The sequence below is a fragment of the Hypanus sabinus genome, chromosome 12 (assembly GCF_030144855.1).
Source record: "Hypanus sabinus isolate sHypSab1 chromosome 12, sHypSab1.hap1, whole genome shotgun sequence".
Classification (NCBI taxonomy): domain Eukaryota; kingdom Metazoa; phylum Chordata; class Chondrichthyes; order Myliobatiformes; family Dasyatidae; genus Hypanus; species Hypanus sabinus.
In genome coordinates, this window is record NC_082717.1 from 22,194,076 (window position 1) to 22,209,579 (window position 15,504).

A 15,504-nucleotide genomic window follows, 5' to 3' on the forward strand; every position below is an offset into this window, starting at 1 on the left:
GGGGTAATTTTTTTTATATGCAGAGAATGGTGAGCGCATGGAATGGACTGCTGGCAACGGTGGTGGAGGCGGATACGATAGGGTCTTTTAAGAGACTTCTAGATAGATATATGGAGCTCAGAAAAATAGAGGGCTATGGGGAAGTCTAGTAATTTCTAAGGTAGGGACATGTTCGGCACAACCTTGTGGGCTGAAGGGCCTGCATTGTGCTGTAGGTTTTCTATGTTTCTATTATAAAACCATATGTGGTACGAACTACACCTTATAACAACACTGTGAAATGCTGAAGCCAAACAACACTGTTTAGCCGACATTACCAACCTACTCATAAATTTAGAACACAGTATGTAAATTTCCCTCTTTACAGAGTACTGTGAAAGTCTTGGGCACATATACATAGCTAGAGTGCCTAAGACTTTTGCATAGTATGGTATATTATGCCTTTCCACTTACTAAATAACACTTAATACTACTGAGCTAATACAAAGCTATAGCAACACACACAAAATGCTGGAGGAACTCAGCAAGTCACTGAGACCTTCATAATGTTGACTGTTTATTATTTTCCATAGATGCTGCCTGTCTTGTTGAGTTCCTCCAAAATTTTGTGTATGTTGTTTTGGATTTCCAGCAGTTGCAGTTTCTTGTGTATATAATAAAATGCAAAGTATTCTTACTTCTGTTTCCCAACCACCTTCCCATTTTAATCAATATTTTGTACAATGCAAAATCTTAGCCACTTTAGCTGTATATTGGTGCCTAAGACTTTTGTAAAATAGTGTATTTACAAAACAAATAAAATAAGAATCAACAGAATAGAAATCACTGGTAACTTGGATAACTACATCTTAACACAATTCTTGGTTTTAGAGACAAGTTCTAAACTCCCCAATGGGATGGACAATATCTTCTTACTTATGTTTCTGTAGTCTGGTCTCTCCACAGATGGTGATACTGACAGTGTTTTGTTGGTTGGTCCTATTGCCCCAGCCACAAATCTTCGGATACCTGTAACAAACAGCATAACAAATGAAAGCCAAAGTATCTAGGAAGACCGATAAATACTAAGTACTTCGACATAAACGCTTAGCACATTTTACATTTTCAAGCCAAATTTAAATAAAAACATCAGTAGACAATTTGGTCCCTCTAACCTGATCTATCACTCAATGAGAGTATCTTTAATGGAAAGTGGATGTCACTGGTAGGTACAAAATCTATGGCTCCCGAAGAACTATCAAAAGGAAAGCTGTCTAGTTGAAGCACTGCTGCTCATTTTGTAAAGGTGCTCCCAGAGTGTCACTGGGTTAGGAGTCCAAAGATTTAGATTTCTGATGACGCACTCACATCTACACTGATAGAAGTACTTTAAGGGATTGGTCATGGCCAGAATCAACTTCTACCTAAGCAAGGATCTGGACCCGCTGCAACTACCTATCGCCACAATCGCCACAAACAGCAGATGCAATCTCATTAGCTCTGCACTCACCTGAACAATAGTAATATCTACATCAGGCTGCTGTTTATTGATTACAGATCAGCATTCAACATCACCATCCCTTCAGCACTAATCAACAAGCTCCAAAACCTGGGCCTCTGTAAACCTCTCTGCAACTGGATCCTTGACTTCCTCATCACAAGATACAATCAACCCTGGTGCACTTCAAGGATGTGTGCTTAGCCCACTGTTCCACTCTCTCTACTCATGATTACGTGGCTAGGCACAGCTCAAACAGCATCCATAAATTTGCCAATGACACAACTACTATTGACAAAATTTCAGATGGTGGCAAGGAGGTGTACAGGAGTGACACAGATAAGCTGGAGGAGTGGTGTCGCAACAACAACCTTGCACTCGATGTCAGTGAGACCGAGAAACTGGTTATGGACTTCAGGAAGGGAAAGTTGAGGAAACGCACACCAGTCCAGTCCTCATTGAGTGATCAACCATGGAAAGCGTCAACGGTTTTAAGTTCTTGGATGTCAACATATGAAAATATCCTAGGACTAACGTACTGACGCAATTACAAAGAAGGCATGACACCGGCTATACTTCATTAAGAGTTTGAGATTTGTTATGTTACCAAAAACTCTCACGATTTTTTAGAGATGTACTGTGAAGAGCATTCTAACTGGCTGCATTGCCATCTGGTTTGGTGGGTCCACTGCTCAGCATCAGAAAAAGCTTCAGAAAATTGTAAAGTTAAGCAGCTCCATCATACACACTAGCCTCCCCAGCATTGAGGACACCCTCAAAAAGGCAACACACATGCCTGCTGCAGAAAGAGGTTGGGACTGATCAAATGCCTCCCTGATGGTATTGCATGATGGATGAGAATCTGCTTGTACTTCTCAGCATTGAGGATTCCATTAATTCTGACCAGATCATCAACTCCATTCGCAGAAATGCAGCCCCAAACCTGCAGGGAAACTTTCACTGTCCTTCACTGTTGACTGCAGACACTCGTCCATATAATGCTCTCCAGTTCTTCAGATAAACTGCCTCCTGTTTGAGCCAGATTTCAAATTGTGACTCATTCTACAGTACTTGCTGCCATGGCTCAGCACCCTCGTCCCTGTGTTTTTTTTTTGTGTAGGTAAATCCCTTGGCTTTGTTTCCACTTTGGAGGAATAACTTTTTGAAAGCAACTTTCTCATGAAGACAACTTCTGACAAGAATTCTAGTTAGGTTCTAGTGGTTTCTGTGAGTTTAGAGCTGATAGCAGTGTTCAAATTCTGATTTAGAAGGTATGTCAGCTTGTCGTATCTCTCATCTGCAGCACTCAGTTTCCATGGGTGACCACTGTATTTAAGTCCACAGCCTTGCCCATTTCTTTGTGCTTCTTCAGAAGAGCTTGTTACAGCACAATTTGAATATAGAACATAGAAATCTACAGCACATTACAGGCCCTTTGGCCCACAATGTTGTGCCGACCATGTAACCTACTCTAGAGATTGCCTAGAATTTCCCTAGCGCATAACCCTCTATTTTTATAAGCTCCACGCACCTATCCAAGAGGCTCTTAAAAGACCCTGTTGTATTAGTTTCTAACACCACCGCCGGCAGTGTATTGCACGCACCCACCACCTTCTGTGTAAAAAACTTACCCCTGACATCCCCTCAGTGCCTATTTCCAAGCTTCTTAAAATTATGCCCCCTCATGTTAGCCATTTCAGCCCTAGGAAAAAGCCTCTGGTTATCCACATGATCAATACTACTCATTAGCTTATACACCTCTCTCAGGTCACCTCATCTTTCGTTGCTCCAAGAAGAAAAGGCCAAGTACACTCAACCTATTCTCATAAGGTACGCCCTCCAATCCAGGAAACCTCCTTGTAAATCTAACTCTGCACTCTCTCCACAGTATCCACATCCTTCCTGACCAGCACTGAACACAATACTCCAAGTGCGGTCTGACCCAGGTCTTACTTAGCAGTAACATTACCTCACGGCTCCTGAAATCAATCCCATGGTTGATGAATGTTAACACAGCCTCTACAGCTTCTTAACAACTGTCAACCTGTGCAGCAGCTTTGAGTGTCCCGTCGACACGGACCCCAAGACCTCTCAGATCCTCCACACTTGCAAGAGTTTTACCATTTATATTATATTCTGTCTTCAAGTTGGACCTACCAAAATGAACCACTTCACACATCGATGTCCCACTGGCAACTCTCCAGAACGCCCCCAACCTTTGTGTCATCAGCAAACTTACTAAGCCACCCTTCTACTTCCTCATCCAGGTCATCTATAAAAATCACAAAGAGGAGGGGTCCCAGAACAGATCCCTGTGGAACACCACTGGTCACCAACCTCCAAAATGCAGAATATGAACCATTTACAAGCACCCTATGACTTCTTTGGGCAAACCAGTTCTGGATCCACAAAGCAAGGTCTCCTTGGATCCCATGCCTCCTTACTTCCTGAAGGAGCCTTACATAGGGAACCTTATCAAATGTCTTACTGCTGAGAAACACTTGTCTGGCACAAAATTTCTGATTGGAAGAGATCTTGCTGATGCAGGATTGTGTCTTGTTGCTATGCTCACTCTTACCATGGTGTAATAATTGATGATATGAAGGTTAAGATGTCAAATCTGCCACATCTTCACCTTTTAGTTTGGTTGTCCTTTGCCCAGTTTGATTCCTTCTACCCCCCTATCTGTTGCAGTTAATCAATTTTGTTCATTCAACTCATTTTATCATTGACCATTAGCGTCCTGTTTGTTATGCCAGCCCAAGTAATCCAAGTGGTATACAGCATTATAACTCTGCCCATTCTTCTGTATCCAGTTATAAACCATACAACCTTTTCCCCCGCCACACCATATGTTCCCTCGATAATGCTGAAGCAGAACTGAACTATTCAATTTAACCATCTATTATCCTAATAAATGTCACCTTCTCCCTACTTCTTGGATAAAATTGTCTCTGAATTTCCAGGTCCTGTGGTTATTGGCCAATATTGATAACAACTTATTTTGACAACACAAAGATAATGATAACCTGTTTGTGCTCCTACATCATCAGCCACCTTCCTGGCCAGCTCTGCTGCAGTTCTGTTTAGTCGATAAACCTGGGATGAAGAAAATCAACACATGTTCAACAGGAAGAACCTGCAGGTCATTACCACAATAAGATAACAGAGCATTCAATCACACAGTCCTTTCTCACATTTCATCAATTGACTTAAGTACAGCGACAGAGATTGAGATTCAGGAAAAAGTAATAAACTCTGAGGTCCCACAATTCATGTTTTTGGTAGAAGGAACATTAGACAGGGTGGTGGTCAATTTCTGTGTTCTTTATGAACAAATCCACCCACTTAAGTAGAGAGGTAAACACAAAGAGCACTGCAGATGCTGTGGTCAAAGCAACACGTACAACACACTGGAGGTACTCAGCAGGTCAGGCAGCATCCATGGAAACGTGCAGTCAACGTTTCGGGCCAGTACTCTTCGATGAACAGAAGTCTCCAACTTCTGGTAATTCCCTCCCTCTCCCTCCCGTCATCCCAGTTTCACTCTGCCTCCTCTTCCAGCTGCCTACCTCTCATGATTCTGCCTCCTTCCACTACACAGTGCTTTCCCTTACATTCCTTCTTCACCTTTCCTATCTCCTCCCTGCTTCCCCTCCCCCACCCCTTGATCCTTCCTCTCATTGGTTTTTCACCTGGGACCTACCAGCTTTCTCCTTCCCACCCTCCCCCCACCTTCTTCATAGGGCCCCTGCCCCCTCCCTCTTCAGTCCTGACGAAGTGTCTCGGTCCAAAATGTTGACTGCTAGTTTCCATGGATGCTGCCCTACCTGCTGAGTTTCTCCAGTGTATTTTAAGTAGAGAGATGAAGACCTGATTTCACATCCCTTCCAAAATGCAGAACTCCACCTTACTGACACTGAGGGGACTGAGAATGCAATGCTGTGTAGTGAGCTCAAGTTCAAGCTTAATTGTCATTCAACCACACACAATGAATACAGCCAAACAAGACAGCATTCCTCTGAAGCCCAGTTGTAAAACAGAGCCATCAGTCACACACAGCTCATATAAAAACATTCATTAACAAAAATAGATTGAAAAGTAGTAATGTAACCCAAGTCCCTGAGTGTCATGGCCTGTAGATTGATGGTGCATGGTGTTGACCTGGAGGCATATTTCTGCACCAGTTTTTATAATAATCATGGATGAGGTGTTGCTGCCTATTCTTAGGCTACATCCACACTACGCCGGATAGATCCGTAACTGAAGCTTTTTCTCTTCGCCTTTACCCTCCGTCCACACTAAAGCAGCGTTTTTGTCCCCCAAAAACGAAGCTTTTCAGAAATGCTTTCCAGGGTGGTTTTTGAAAACGCTGCTCGGGCAGATCAGTGTGGATAGCGTAACCGAAGACTTCTGAAAACGCTATCAGACTGCAGAGCGCCATTTCATTGTTTTCTTGAACGCAACCTAACAATTTCAGAACAGACGGCAAAGTGACTGAAGCCAGAAGAGTACTCACCAAATACTTTGACCCATAACTTACTGAATAAATAAGTATACTGTACTCACTTTGCCCTGTTTTCTGCCCTTGCTCGTATGAAGGTGGTTTACCTATTTACGCAAGTACTTCTCTGACAATAGATATCTAACAGCCTAATGTAACATTGTATGGAAATACAAGTTAACACTGACAGACATTTAACAAGGTGCTTTATTAATGCAACAGTTAGTCAGTTTTTCAATGTTCATCGTACTGGAGTATAAAAGTTGCATTATTTGCTGTGTAACCAAAACTATGTAGTCAGCTTTGAGTTTGCTATTTGCTATGCATGTATCCAATTTAGTAAGAGAATGAAATCTTAAGAATGTAGAAGATAATGGTGTGTTAATGAGAGGTAGCTAAGAGATGTAGATTAAAAACATGATTAAGTCAATGGGTAGAAACAATAGTGGCGGATGTACTTGTGATATGCAACTATAGACCGATTGGATACGCTAATGCAACTAAACCAGGAGATTGCTATAAAAAATGCTATGTACAAGGATCGGTGGGCAATCAGCGACTAGCTCAATGACTGTCTCAGCTTTGATTTGCAAATTAAAGCTTAATACTTCTTGAAGAATCTTCTGCGTCTCCTGGTCGTTTGTGGGGCACGAGAAACCACAATCGTCAGCCGGGTCAACCTGTCTGTGAACTCCGTCAGTTGCTGCCGTTTTAAGTTTTTCTAGTCAGTAACTACACAAATGCGCACTTCTACGGCGAGATTCAACACCAAACATGTCGCTTGTTTTCAGTAGATGTGTCCTGCGCATGTGCAGAAGGAGGAGATTCACTGAGATCTCCTTTTCAGTGTGGATAGAGATATTTTCAAAAATGCATAGTGTGGACGCCTATTGTTTTTACTCGAAACTGGTGTTTTCAAAATTATCTGGTCTAGTGTGGATGTAGCCTTACTGACTGCAGACTGATGACCAGGATGTTGAGGATCTAATAGCAGAGAGAGACATTAACTCCCAGGCTGGAGTATGATGATGAGTTTGAATGTAATTATAGTATTGAAGGTGGAGCTGCAGTCAATTACTTGAGAACTAGGAGCAAATGACAGTCACTAATCCCAGAGTAAAAACATCTTTCCAAATGAATAAACCAACCAACTGGAACACTTTCTAAGCACCACCCACTCAAGAAGATCATGACAACAGTCTCCAGGCTTGTGGTGAACTTTCAGCCAGCCACTGCTACACTGGATAATGCCAACTGCAGCATTTGATCCTGTATTCCTTCATGCAGATTGAGTTAACTTAACTTCATCGAGCTGTAACCTTAATGTGGCGATAACATGACATCTGTAGTAAACTGGATGTACATAGGTATTTACTGAAGGCCACACTGACTATGAATGCGAAATCCTGTATCACGAAATATACAATCCCTTTCAAACTACAGATGATACTGAACTCACTGAGTTCCTCCAGCAGACTGTTGCTCCAGATCCCAGCAAGTACAGTCTTGTGTCTACAATAAATATTTACTGTTTTCCTATGCAAGTAAATATTGGGCATTAAGCAACAACACAGAACAAGAAAAGGCCCTGTAGCCCATAATGTTATGGCATAAAAATTAAACTGGAAATCAAATGCCAAATGCTTACACAATGTCCATATTCTTTCATCTGTACATTCATGTGCCGATCTAAAAGCCTCTTTAATGCCTCAATTATATTTGCCCTCACCACCACCGTGGCAGCACGCCAACCACTTTCTGTGTGAAAAAAACTTGCCCTGCGCAGCTCCTTTGAACATCCATACGTACCTTAAATACATCTCCCTGATATTAGATTTTTCAACTCTGGGTAAGGAATACTAGCTGTCTACTCTGGCTATGGCTCTCAATCTTAGAATCTTTATCATATTTCCCCTCAGCCTCTACTTCTCCAGAGAAAACATCCCAAATATGACCAAGCTCTGCATGTCCACTAAACCAGGAAGTATCCTGGTAAACCTCTTCTGCACCCTCTCCAGAGTCTCAACAGCCTTCCTTTATTAGGGTGACCAGAATTGAATGCAATACAGTCTAACTAGAATTTTACAAAGCTGCAACATAACTTCCTGACTCTTGACCTCGACTAATAAAAGCAAAGCATGCCATGTGCCTTCTGCATTATGCATTCTTGTGTAGCCACTTTCAAGGAGTTATGGGCTTGGACTACAAGATCCATTTGCACATCAATATTGTTAAAGGTCTCGCCATTAAGTGTTCTGTCAATTTACATCGATCTCCCAAAGTACGCCACTTCACATTTAGCCGCGTTAAACTCCATTCGCCATTTCTCTACCCATATTTGCAAACGATCTACAGTACTGTGCAAAAGTCTTAGGCACATGTAAAAAAACCTGTAAAGCCAAACACTTCTGCACAATATTTTTTGCTAGTCCTCTACATGATCCACAACACCACAAACCTTCGTATCATCCCCATCCTCTTGCTCGTGATATATCAGAATCAGGTTTATTATCACCGGCATGTGTTGTGAAAATTGTTAACTTAGCAGCAGTAGTTCAATGCAATACATAATATAGAAGAAAAAAACAAAATAAAATATTAAATCAATTATAGTACACATATATTGAATAGATTAAAAAGTGCAATAAATAGAATATATATTAAAAAAGTGAGGTAGTGGCCAAGGGTTCAATGTCCATTTATGAATCAGATGGCAGAGGGGAAGAAGCTGTTCCTGAATTGCTGAGTGTGTGCCTTCAGACTTCTGTACCTCCTACCTGATGGTAACAGCGAGAAAAGGCCAAGCCCTGGGTGTTGGAGGTCCTTAATAATGGATACTGCCTTTCTGAGACACTGCTCCTTGAAGATGTCCTGGGTACTTTGTAGGCCAGTACCCAAAATGGAACTGACTAAATTTATAACCTCTGCAGCTTCTTTTGGTCCTGTGCAGTACCTCCCACCCCCTCATACCACAGTTTTGCAGCCTGTCAGAATGCTCTCCACAGTACATCCATAGAAGTTTTTGAGTATATTTCTTGACATACCAAATCACTTCAAACTCCAAATGAAATATAGTCACTGTTTTGTCTTCTTTATAACTGCATTGATATGTTGGGAATGCTTTGGGATTTTCTTTAATCCTACTTCATGGCCCATCCTGGTTTATCCTGGTGTTCTCTTCTGGCTTCGTTATAACCCTCAAGAGCTCTTCTTGATTTTAGCTTCCTAAACTGGATATATGTTTCCTTCTCCTGCTTGACTAAATTCACCACCAGCTCTCTCAACATCCTTCTCCTTCCTTCTTACTGGGGCATACCTGCCCTATACTCTGTGCAGTTGGCCTTTAAACACCTTTCATATGTCTGATGTGGATTTGCCAAAACACAGCAGTTCCCAAATAATTTATATTCAGTGATTTTATTTCCCGCTTTCCTGTCGACATGGATCAGAGGATTTGCCAGACTTATTGGTGTTGTGTATGACTGTTGGTACTGTGTGTTGCACCTCAGCTCCAGAGTAACATTTGGCTGTATTTATGTATGGTTGAATGGCAATTAAAGCTGAACTATGAACTAAAACAGATCAGGGCACATTAGCCAGCAGAGGAGGAGTTGATGCTTCCAATCAAAAGGACCTTTTGTTAGAACTTAAAAACTGAGACAGTGGTTTGTGAAGCTGCAGGGAGGGCGGGGGATGTGTCTGATCTGCTAATTGTGGGAATTAGCTGGAAACAGTTTATCCCTCAATGAGTTTGAGAACAGAAATAAAAATAGGCTACATCCACACTAGACCTGGTAATTTTGAAAACACCAGTTTTGCGTAGAAACGATAGGTATCCACATTATGCGTTTTTTAAAATCTCTGTCCACATTGAAACAGAGATTTCGGTGAATCTCCTCCTACTGAGCATTCGCAGGACACATCTACCGAAAACAAGCAACATGTTTGGCATCGAATCTCATCGTGAAAGACTTGGTGCGCGTTTGTTCAGTTACAAACTAGAAAAACTTAAACAACGGGCAGCTGTTGGCTCTCGCGCAGGAGGATTTAAAAGTAAAAAAAAACAAATACTGGAGTGTATGGAGGCAACCGATAGGGAGTTCATGGACAGATTGACCCGGCTGATGACGAACATTGAAAAACTGACTAACTCTGTTGCATTAATAAAGCACCTTGTTAAATGTGTAAAACATGTCTGCATAAGTATTATCTTGTATTTCCATACATTAGGCTACATTAGGCTGTTACACATCTATTGTCAGAGAAGTATTTGCATAAATAGGTAAACCACCTTCATACAAGCATGGACAGAAAACAGGGCAAAGTGAGTATATTTATTTATTCAGTAAGTTATGGGTCAAAGTATTTGGTGAGTACATTTCTAACTCTTCTGGCTTCAGTCTCTTTGCCGTCTGTTCTGAAATTGTTAGGTTGCGTTCAAGAAAACAATGAAATGGCGCGCTTCCGTCTGATGGTGTTTTCAAAAATACACACCCTGGAAAGCGTTTCTGAAAAGCTCCGGTTTCAGAGGACAAAAACTCCGTTTTAGTGTGGACAGAGGGTAAAAATGAAGAGAAAAAGCTTCGGTTACAGATTTATCTGGTGTAGTGTGCACGTAGCCATAGAAAAAGGGTAGGTCAGGCATGGTCTTCACTCCCAGAGACAGGAATTAAAATTAAAAAGAATTATGCTCTTAATGTGAAACTGTAACCACCATCAGCTGAACTTCACTCACATGCCTACAGAAATTAGTTTATTTAATTACACAAGTCACATGCAAGGCCAATGTTCTTGCTAATTTATACAAACGGTACAAGTTTATTAATAGCAATCGTAATTTTTAAAACTCTTGCACCACCAATTTGTGATAGCCACACTACACAAAAAGAGGACTAGTCTACAATCAAACAATAATAAGTAGCTATATTTCATTAGCATTATGTCATCAAAGACTTGCAGATTGTTACAAATGAGAGCATTCTGATTGGTTGCATCAACTGCCTGGTATGGATTGAAAGAGGCTGTAGACTGCTGTAAACTCGGCCCGTTTAATCAGACAAAAGCCTCTGCACAATCAAGGACATCTTCAAAAGGTGGTGTCTGAAGAAGGCTTCATTCATCATTAGGGATCCTCACCACCCAGGACATGCCCTCCTCTCATTACTACCATCAGGGAGGTACCAAAAGAGCCTGAATACCAACACTCAACATTTTAGGAAACAGCTTCTTCCCCTCTGTTGTCAGATTTCTGAACACTACCTCACCATTCCTCTTTCTCACACAAATCAGAAATCAAAGCCTGATGGTTGAAGTCCTAGGTTGGCGTGTCCTGAAGTCACAGGATGTCTGTGTCTCTGAGCCGGGCTGGAGGTCTGGAAGCGGCCTGTCAGTGTGTGAGATGCAGGGAAGGAACTTATCTGGCCGTTGTTTTGTTTGGTTGCTGTTATTGTGCCATTGCTGTTCTGCTGAACATAATGGCTATGCTTTGCTGGTGGCACTTACAGGCTTCCCCCAACATATCCTTAGGTTGTGTTGGTTGTTGGCGCAAATGGCGCATTTCACTGAATGTTCTGATGTGCATGTGAAAAGTAAATAAATTTGACGTAAAGAAGGTTGAAAAGAGAACAGAGTATTTTGCTGGGACTAGAGGACCTGAGTTATAAGGAAAGACTGAATGTAGAAGACTGAGGGGAGACTTGATAGAGGTATATAAAATTATGAGTATAGATAGGGCAAATGCAAGTGGGCTTTTACCACTGAGGTTGGGTGGGACTAGAGGTCATATGTTAAGAGTGAAAGGTGAAAAATTTAAGGGGAACTTGAAGGGAAACTTCTTTACTCAGAGGGTCATAAGAGTGTGGAACAAGTTACCAGCATGTGGTGCATGTGAGCTCAAATTCAACACTTTAAGAGAAGTTTGGATAGATACATGGATGGTAGGGGTACGAAGGGCTATGGTCCTGGTGCAGGTCAATAGGAGTAGGCAGCTTAAGTAGTTTGGCACGAGATCGGCCAAATAGCCTGTTTCTGTGCTTTACTTCACCTTGACACTGTTATTGTAATTTACAGCAAACTTGTATGCATTGTTCTATTGCTACAAAACAACAAGTTTCGTGATGTATGTCAGTGATGATAAACCTAATTCTAATTCTGATGTGTCTTGGATGCATGGCAGAAGAACTGTTGAGCAGGTTGAGAATGGCCTTTGCTATCCACACTCCAGCCCCCTTCTCCTGTTACCTCTCCAGGACAGCTAAAGTTAATCACAAGAACATCTCTGAAGCAGGGACAAAAAGCATCTTGAATTAAAAAAAATGATATTCTCTTCTCATACTTTTTCTCAATGACATCCATTTCCAGGTAGCAGAACAATTTCTTACCAAATGCTCCAATCCATAGTCAGCTTGTGCAACTCTCGTACTACTGAAGGTGTTTGTCTCCACGATGTCTGCTCCAGCCAGCAAATACTCCTAAATTAAAAACACACCTTGCTCAGAAAAGGAAATAAAATCTTTATCATCCAGGAAGGAGTGATGTTATACTTCTTAAGTCAACTTTTGGGAAATTATTTTTTTTAATTCAGTTTTGCGCTACACTGGCCACCATGTTTTCTTCAGGGAACTTGCTTTTATAAATCTCATTTTCAATCATTCTTTTATACTACCTACCCTTCAATGGCAGAGCTCACATAAAAAGGCCACACCCAACCACTTGACAGCCACCTTCCTGAGCCAATGAAATCCCTTCAGTGAAAGAACGGAAGTTCTTTCTATTGATATATAACACAGGAACTTTAATCTAAGATGAAGGTTTTTACCATACCTCATGAATTCTGCAGATAATGTCTGCTTGTGTTATACTGAAAAGGTCATTATTCCCTCTTAACGGCCTAGGATTGATATACAACATTGATATAGGCCCATGGAGCCACATTGCCCAACAATCCCTCACTCTAATCCTCACCTAATCAGGGGACAATTTACAATGAATAATTAACCTACCAAGCAGTATGTCTTTGCAATGTGGGAGGAAACCCACATAGTACGTACAAAATCCTTGCAGGTACTGGCAGCAATTGAACCCGGGTCACTCGCACTGTAAAGTGTTGATACCATCACTATGATACCGTGCCGCCCAAAGTTCAAGGATAATTACCCAAGAACAAAAAGTGTTAAAATTTGAATTCAGATGTTTTGCAATTTGGAGGGGAATTTGCATATGATGTTCTCATTCAGCTGCCCCACTCATATCTAGATTGTAGAAAGCAAAACTCTGAAATAGTGTTGAAAATGACATGTTGAGTTGCTGCAGTACACTTTCTGCACACAAGCATGTACCTGATGCAGTACATTAATTTTTCAAGTATTTAGAAACACTGTCAAACACAGACTTTAATCACCATCTGCTTCAGTGCTCTTGTGGTCATTGGGTCTCACATCCTTCCTGAGAACCTGAATCAATCATTCCCTCACTCTATTTCTATCGTTCCTAATGACAGACTATATTCCAAAAATGGTGATGGAGCAGAGATCGGCAAAGTGAAAACAGAGTTGGACAGGCAAATAGAGGAAAGGTGAATAATATGAAAGCAAAAAGGAAAGGTGTGGCATTCTTCAAATGTGGGAAAAACACTAAAGATAATGACGCTGGCCTACATTCTCCACCTTTTGGCCTGATTTTCAATGCGACTTCCCCTTAATTGCTTTCCAGGCAAAATATTCAGGACTCCAGACTGTTTCTCTGCTCATATCTGCATAAAACATGCCAAACCACATGAACTGTAAAACTCAGATCCTGCTCTCCAAGAGTAGCAAACCTTTTTTCCCCTTTTAGGGAAAGTAATCAGGACTGAACGACAGCCACACAAATGAAGTAGAGAATGTTCACGATTTCCTTTCCCAGAAAGATCGTCAATGGTTTTTAACTAATCAAAGTAAGTCTGTCATTTACAATTCCTGTAACTTTAATCTAAGATGAAGGTTTTTGCCATACCTCATGAATTCTGCAGATAATGTCTGCTTGTGTTATACTGAGAAGGTCATTATTCCCTCTTAACGGCCGAAGATGATCTTTGAATTCCTCACCACGATAATCATCTTCGTCAAGTTTACATTGCTGAATCATGGTACCCATCCCTCCATCCAGCACCATGATACGCTTTTGCAGAATTCTTTTAAATTCATCTTGAGTGCGGTTCCTTAATTCTGGAATTGAGATGATTTCTTTTTAAAATCAAGTGCAAGTTACAATACACATTTTAAAAATATGAGGGATGATTAATAAGTTTGTGGCCTAAGGTAGGAGTCATTTTTTGGGTCTGGGAACACTCAAAACTTTTTCCCCATATAAAATAATGGTAATTGCTCTTTCGCCTTATGACATTTCGGCTTACAAATGGTTTCATAGAAACACTCTACCTTCGGTTAGCGGGGGGAAACCTGTACAAACATTCCTCAGCACTAAAGAATTTTTACAGTTAAAACATAAATATTTGGATTTTCATCAGAAATTCATTTTTGCTTCAGCAATACATCCTTGTGATTATTCCATCAACAGATTTTTAGTGATACTTTTATCAGATAAAAACAAAAGACAAAGATCAGCTTTATTAAGATTATAAAGAATAAATGATGAAATGCACAGATTAAGATTACAGCACACAATTGCAGTAAAAGAACATACTCTTGTGTAGTAGAATGAGATTCTGGTTAATTGGGACACATCAGGACCAGTATATTTTGGCCCAATTAAGTGCCGCCCCAATCAGCTGAAGTTTCATGGAAATAGTTAAAAAGGTATTAAAAAAAGTCAAACTACCATTTAACTAAGAAAAATTGCATTTTAAAATGAAATACAGAACACATTAGAACATTATCAATACCTTTACAGTACTATAAAACTGCATTATTTTCTAATAGTTATCAACAGAAGAATTCATTCAGTCTACGTCTGTTAATTGACTGTAAATTGACAAATTCAGCGCAGACACCTAGTGAAGATAATGGGTCTGTATTTATACAATACTTTCGACAATTGCATCAAAACTTTCATTTTCATTGTAACATTCAAGATGATTGTCAGTTCATTCAAAATTTTCATAGTTCCTAATTTGTTGAATAAGTAAAATACTTTTATTTTCACTGTCAACCGTTTTTGGTATCTTCAAAGCTGAATGCTTGAAACCGCAGTCAGCAAAACAGTTCTGAACTGTCTTACAGCTTATTTCTTGCCAACTATCAGTGACACATTATCAGAGTTTTGAACACAAACACAGGTAACTGACACTATTTTAAAAACTGTTCATTCTAAACACAGTGCAGTGTCTAACAGCCGCCAATTGAGGCTAGTTACAAAAACTCTTCAGCAGCTGTCCCCTGTCCCAATTAAGCGGCACAATGTCCCAAATGAACGAAGGAAATCCCGGCTATTTCGATTAGTTTTCGTTCTTTAGGAGTTATCCCAAATAAGCGGCTGCCTCGATTAACCCCAATTAACCGGAATCTGCTGTATCTTTAATGCCCTA

The 15,504-nt window shown here is 40.7% G+C and overlaps 1 protein-coding gene across 4 annotated transcripts in view; it reads right to left on the reverse strand.

Annotated features, from left to right (window-relative positions):
• The window catches only part of mtr (5-methyltetrahydrofolate-homocysteine methyltransferase), an 87,857-nt gene that overhangs the window by 71,344 nt on the left and 1,009 nt on the right, over positions 1–15,504 (reverse strand). For 3 of the 4 annotated variants that reach the window (XM_059985657.1, XM_059985656.1, XM_059985658.1), the window contains exons 2-5: positions 13,974–14,185; positions 12,362–12,451; positions 4,507–4,576; positions 916–1,008 (exon numbers count right to left, since the gene is read on the reverse strand). In XM_059985657.1, the coding sequence (XP_059841640.1) occupies positions 916–1,008; positions 4,507–4,576; positions 12,362–12,451; positions 13,974–14,185 (465 nt within the window). Of the gene's footprint in view, positions 1–915; positions 1,009–4,506; positions 4,577–12,361; positions 12,452–12,803; positions 12,862–13,973; positions 14,186–15,504 lie in introns of those variants that run through there. The other variant, XM_059985659.1, reaches the window with a different exon arrangement.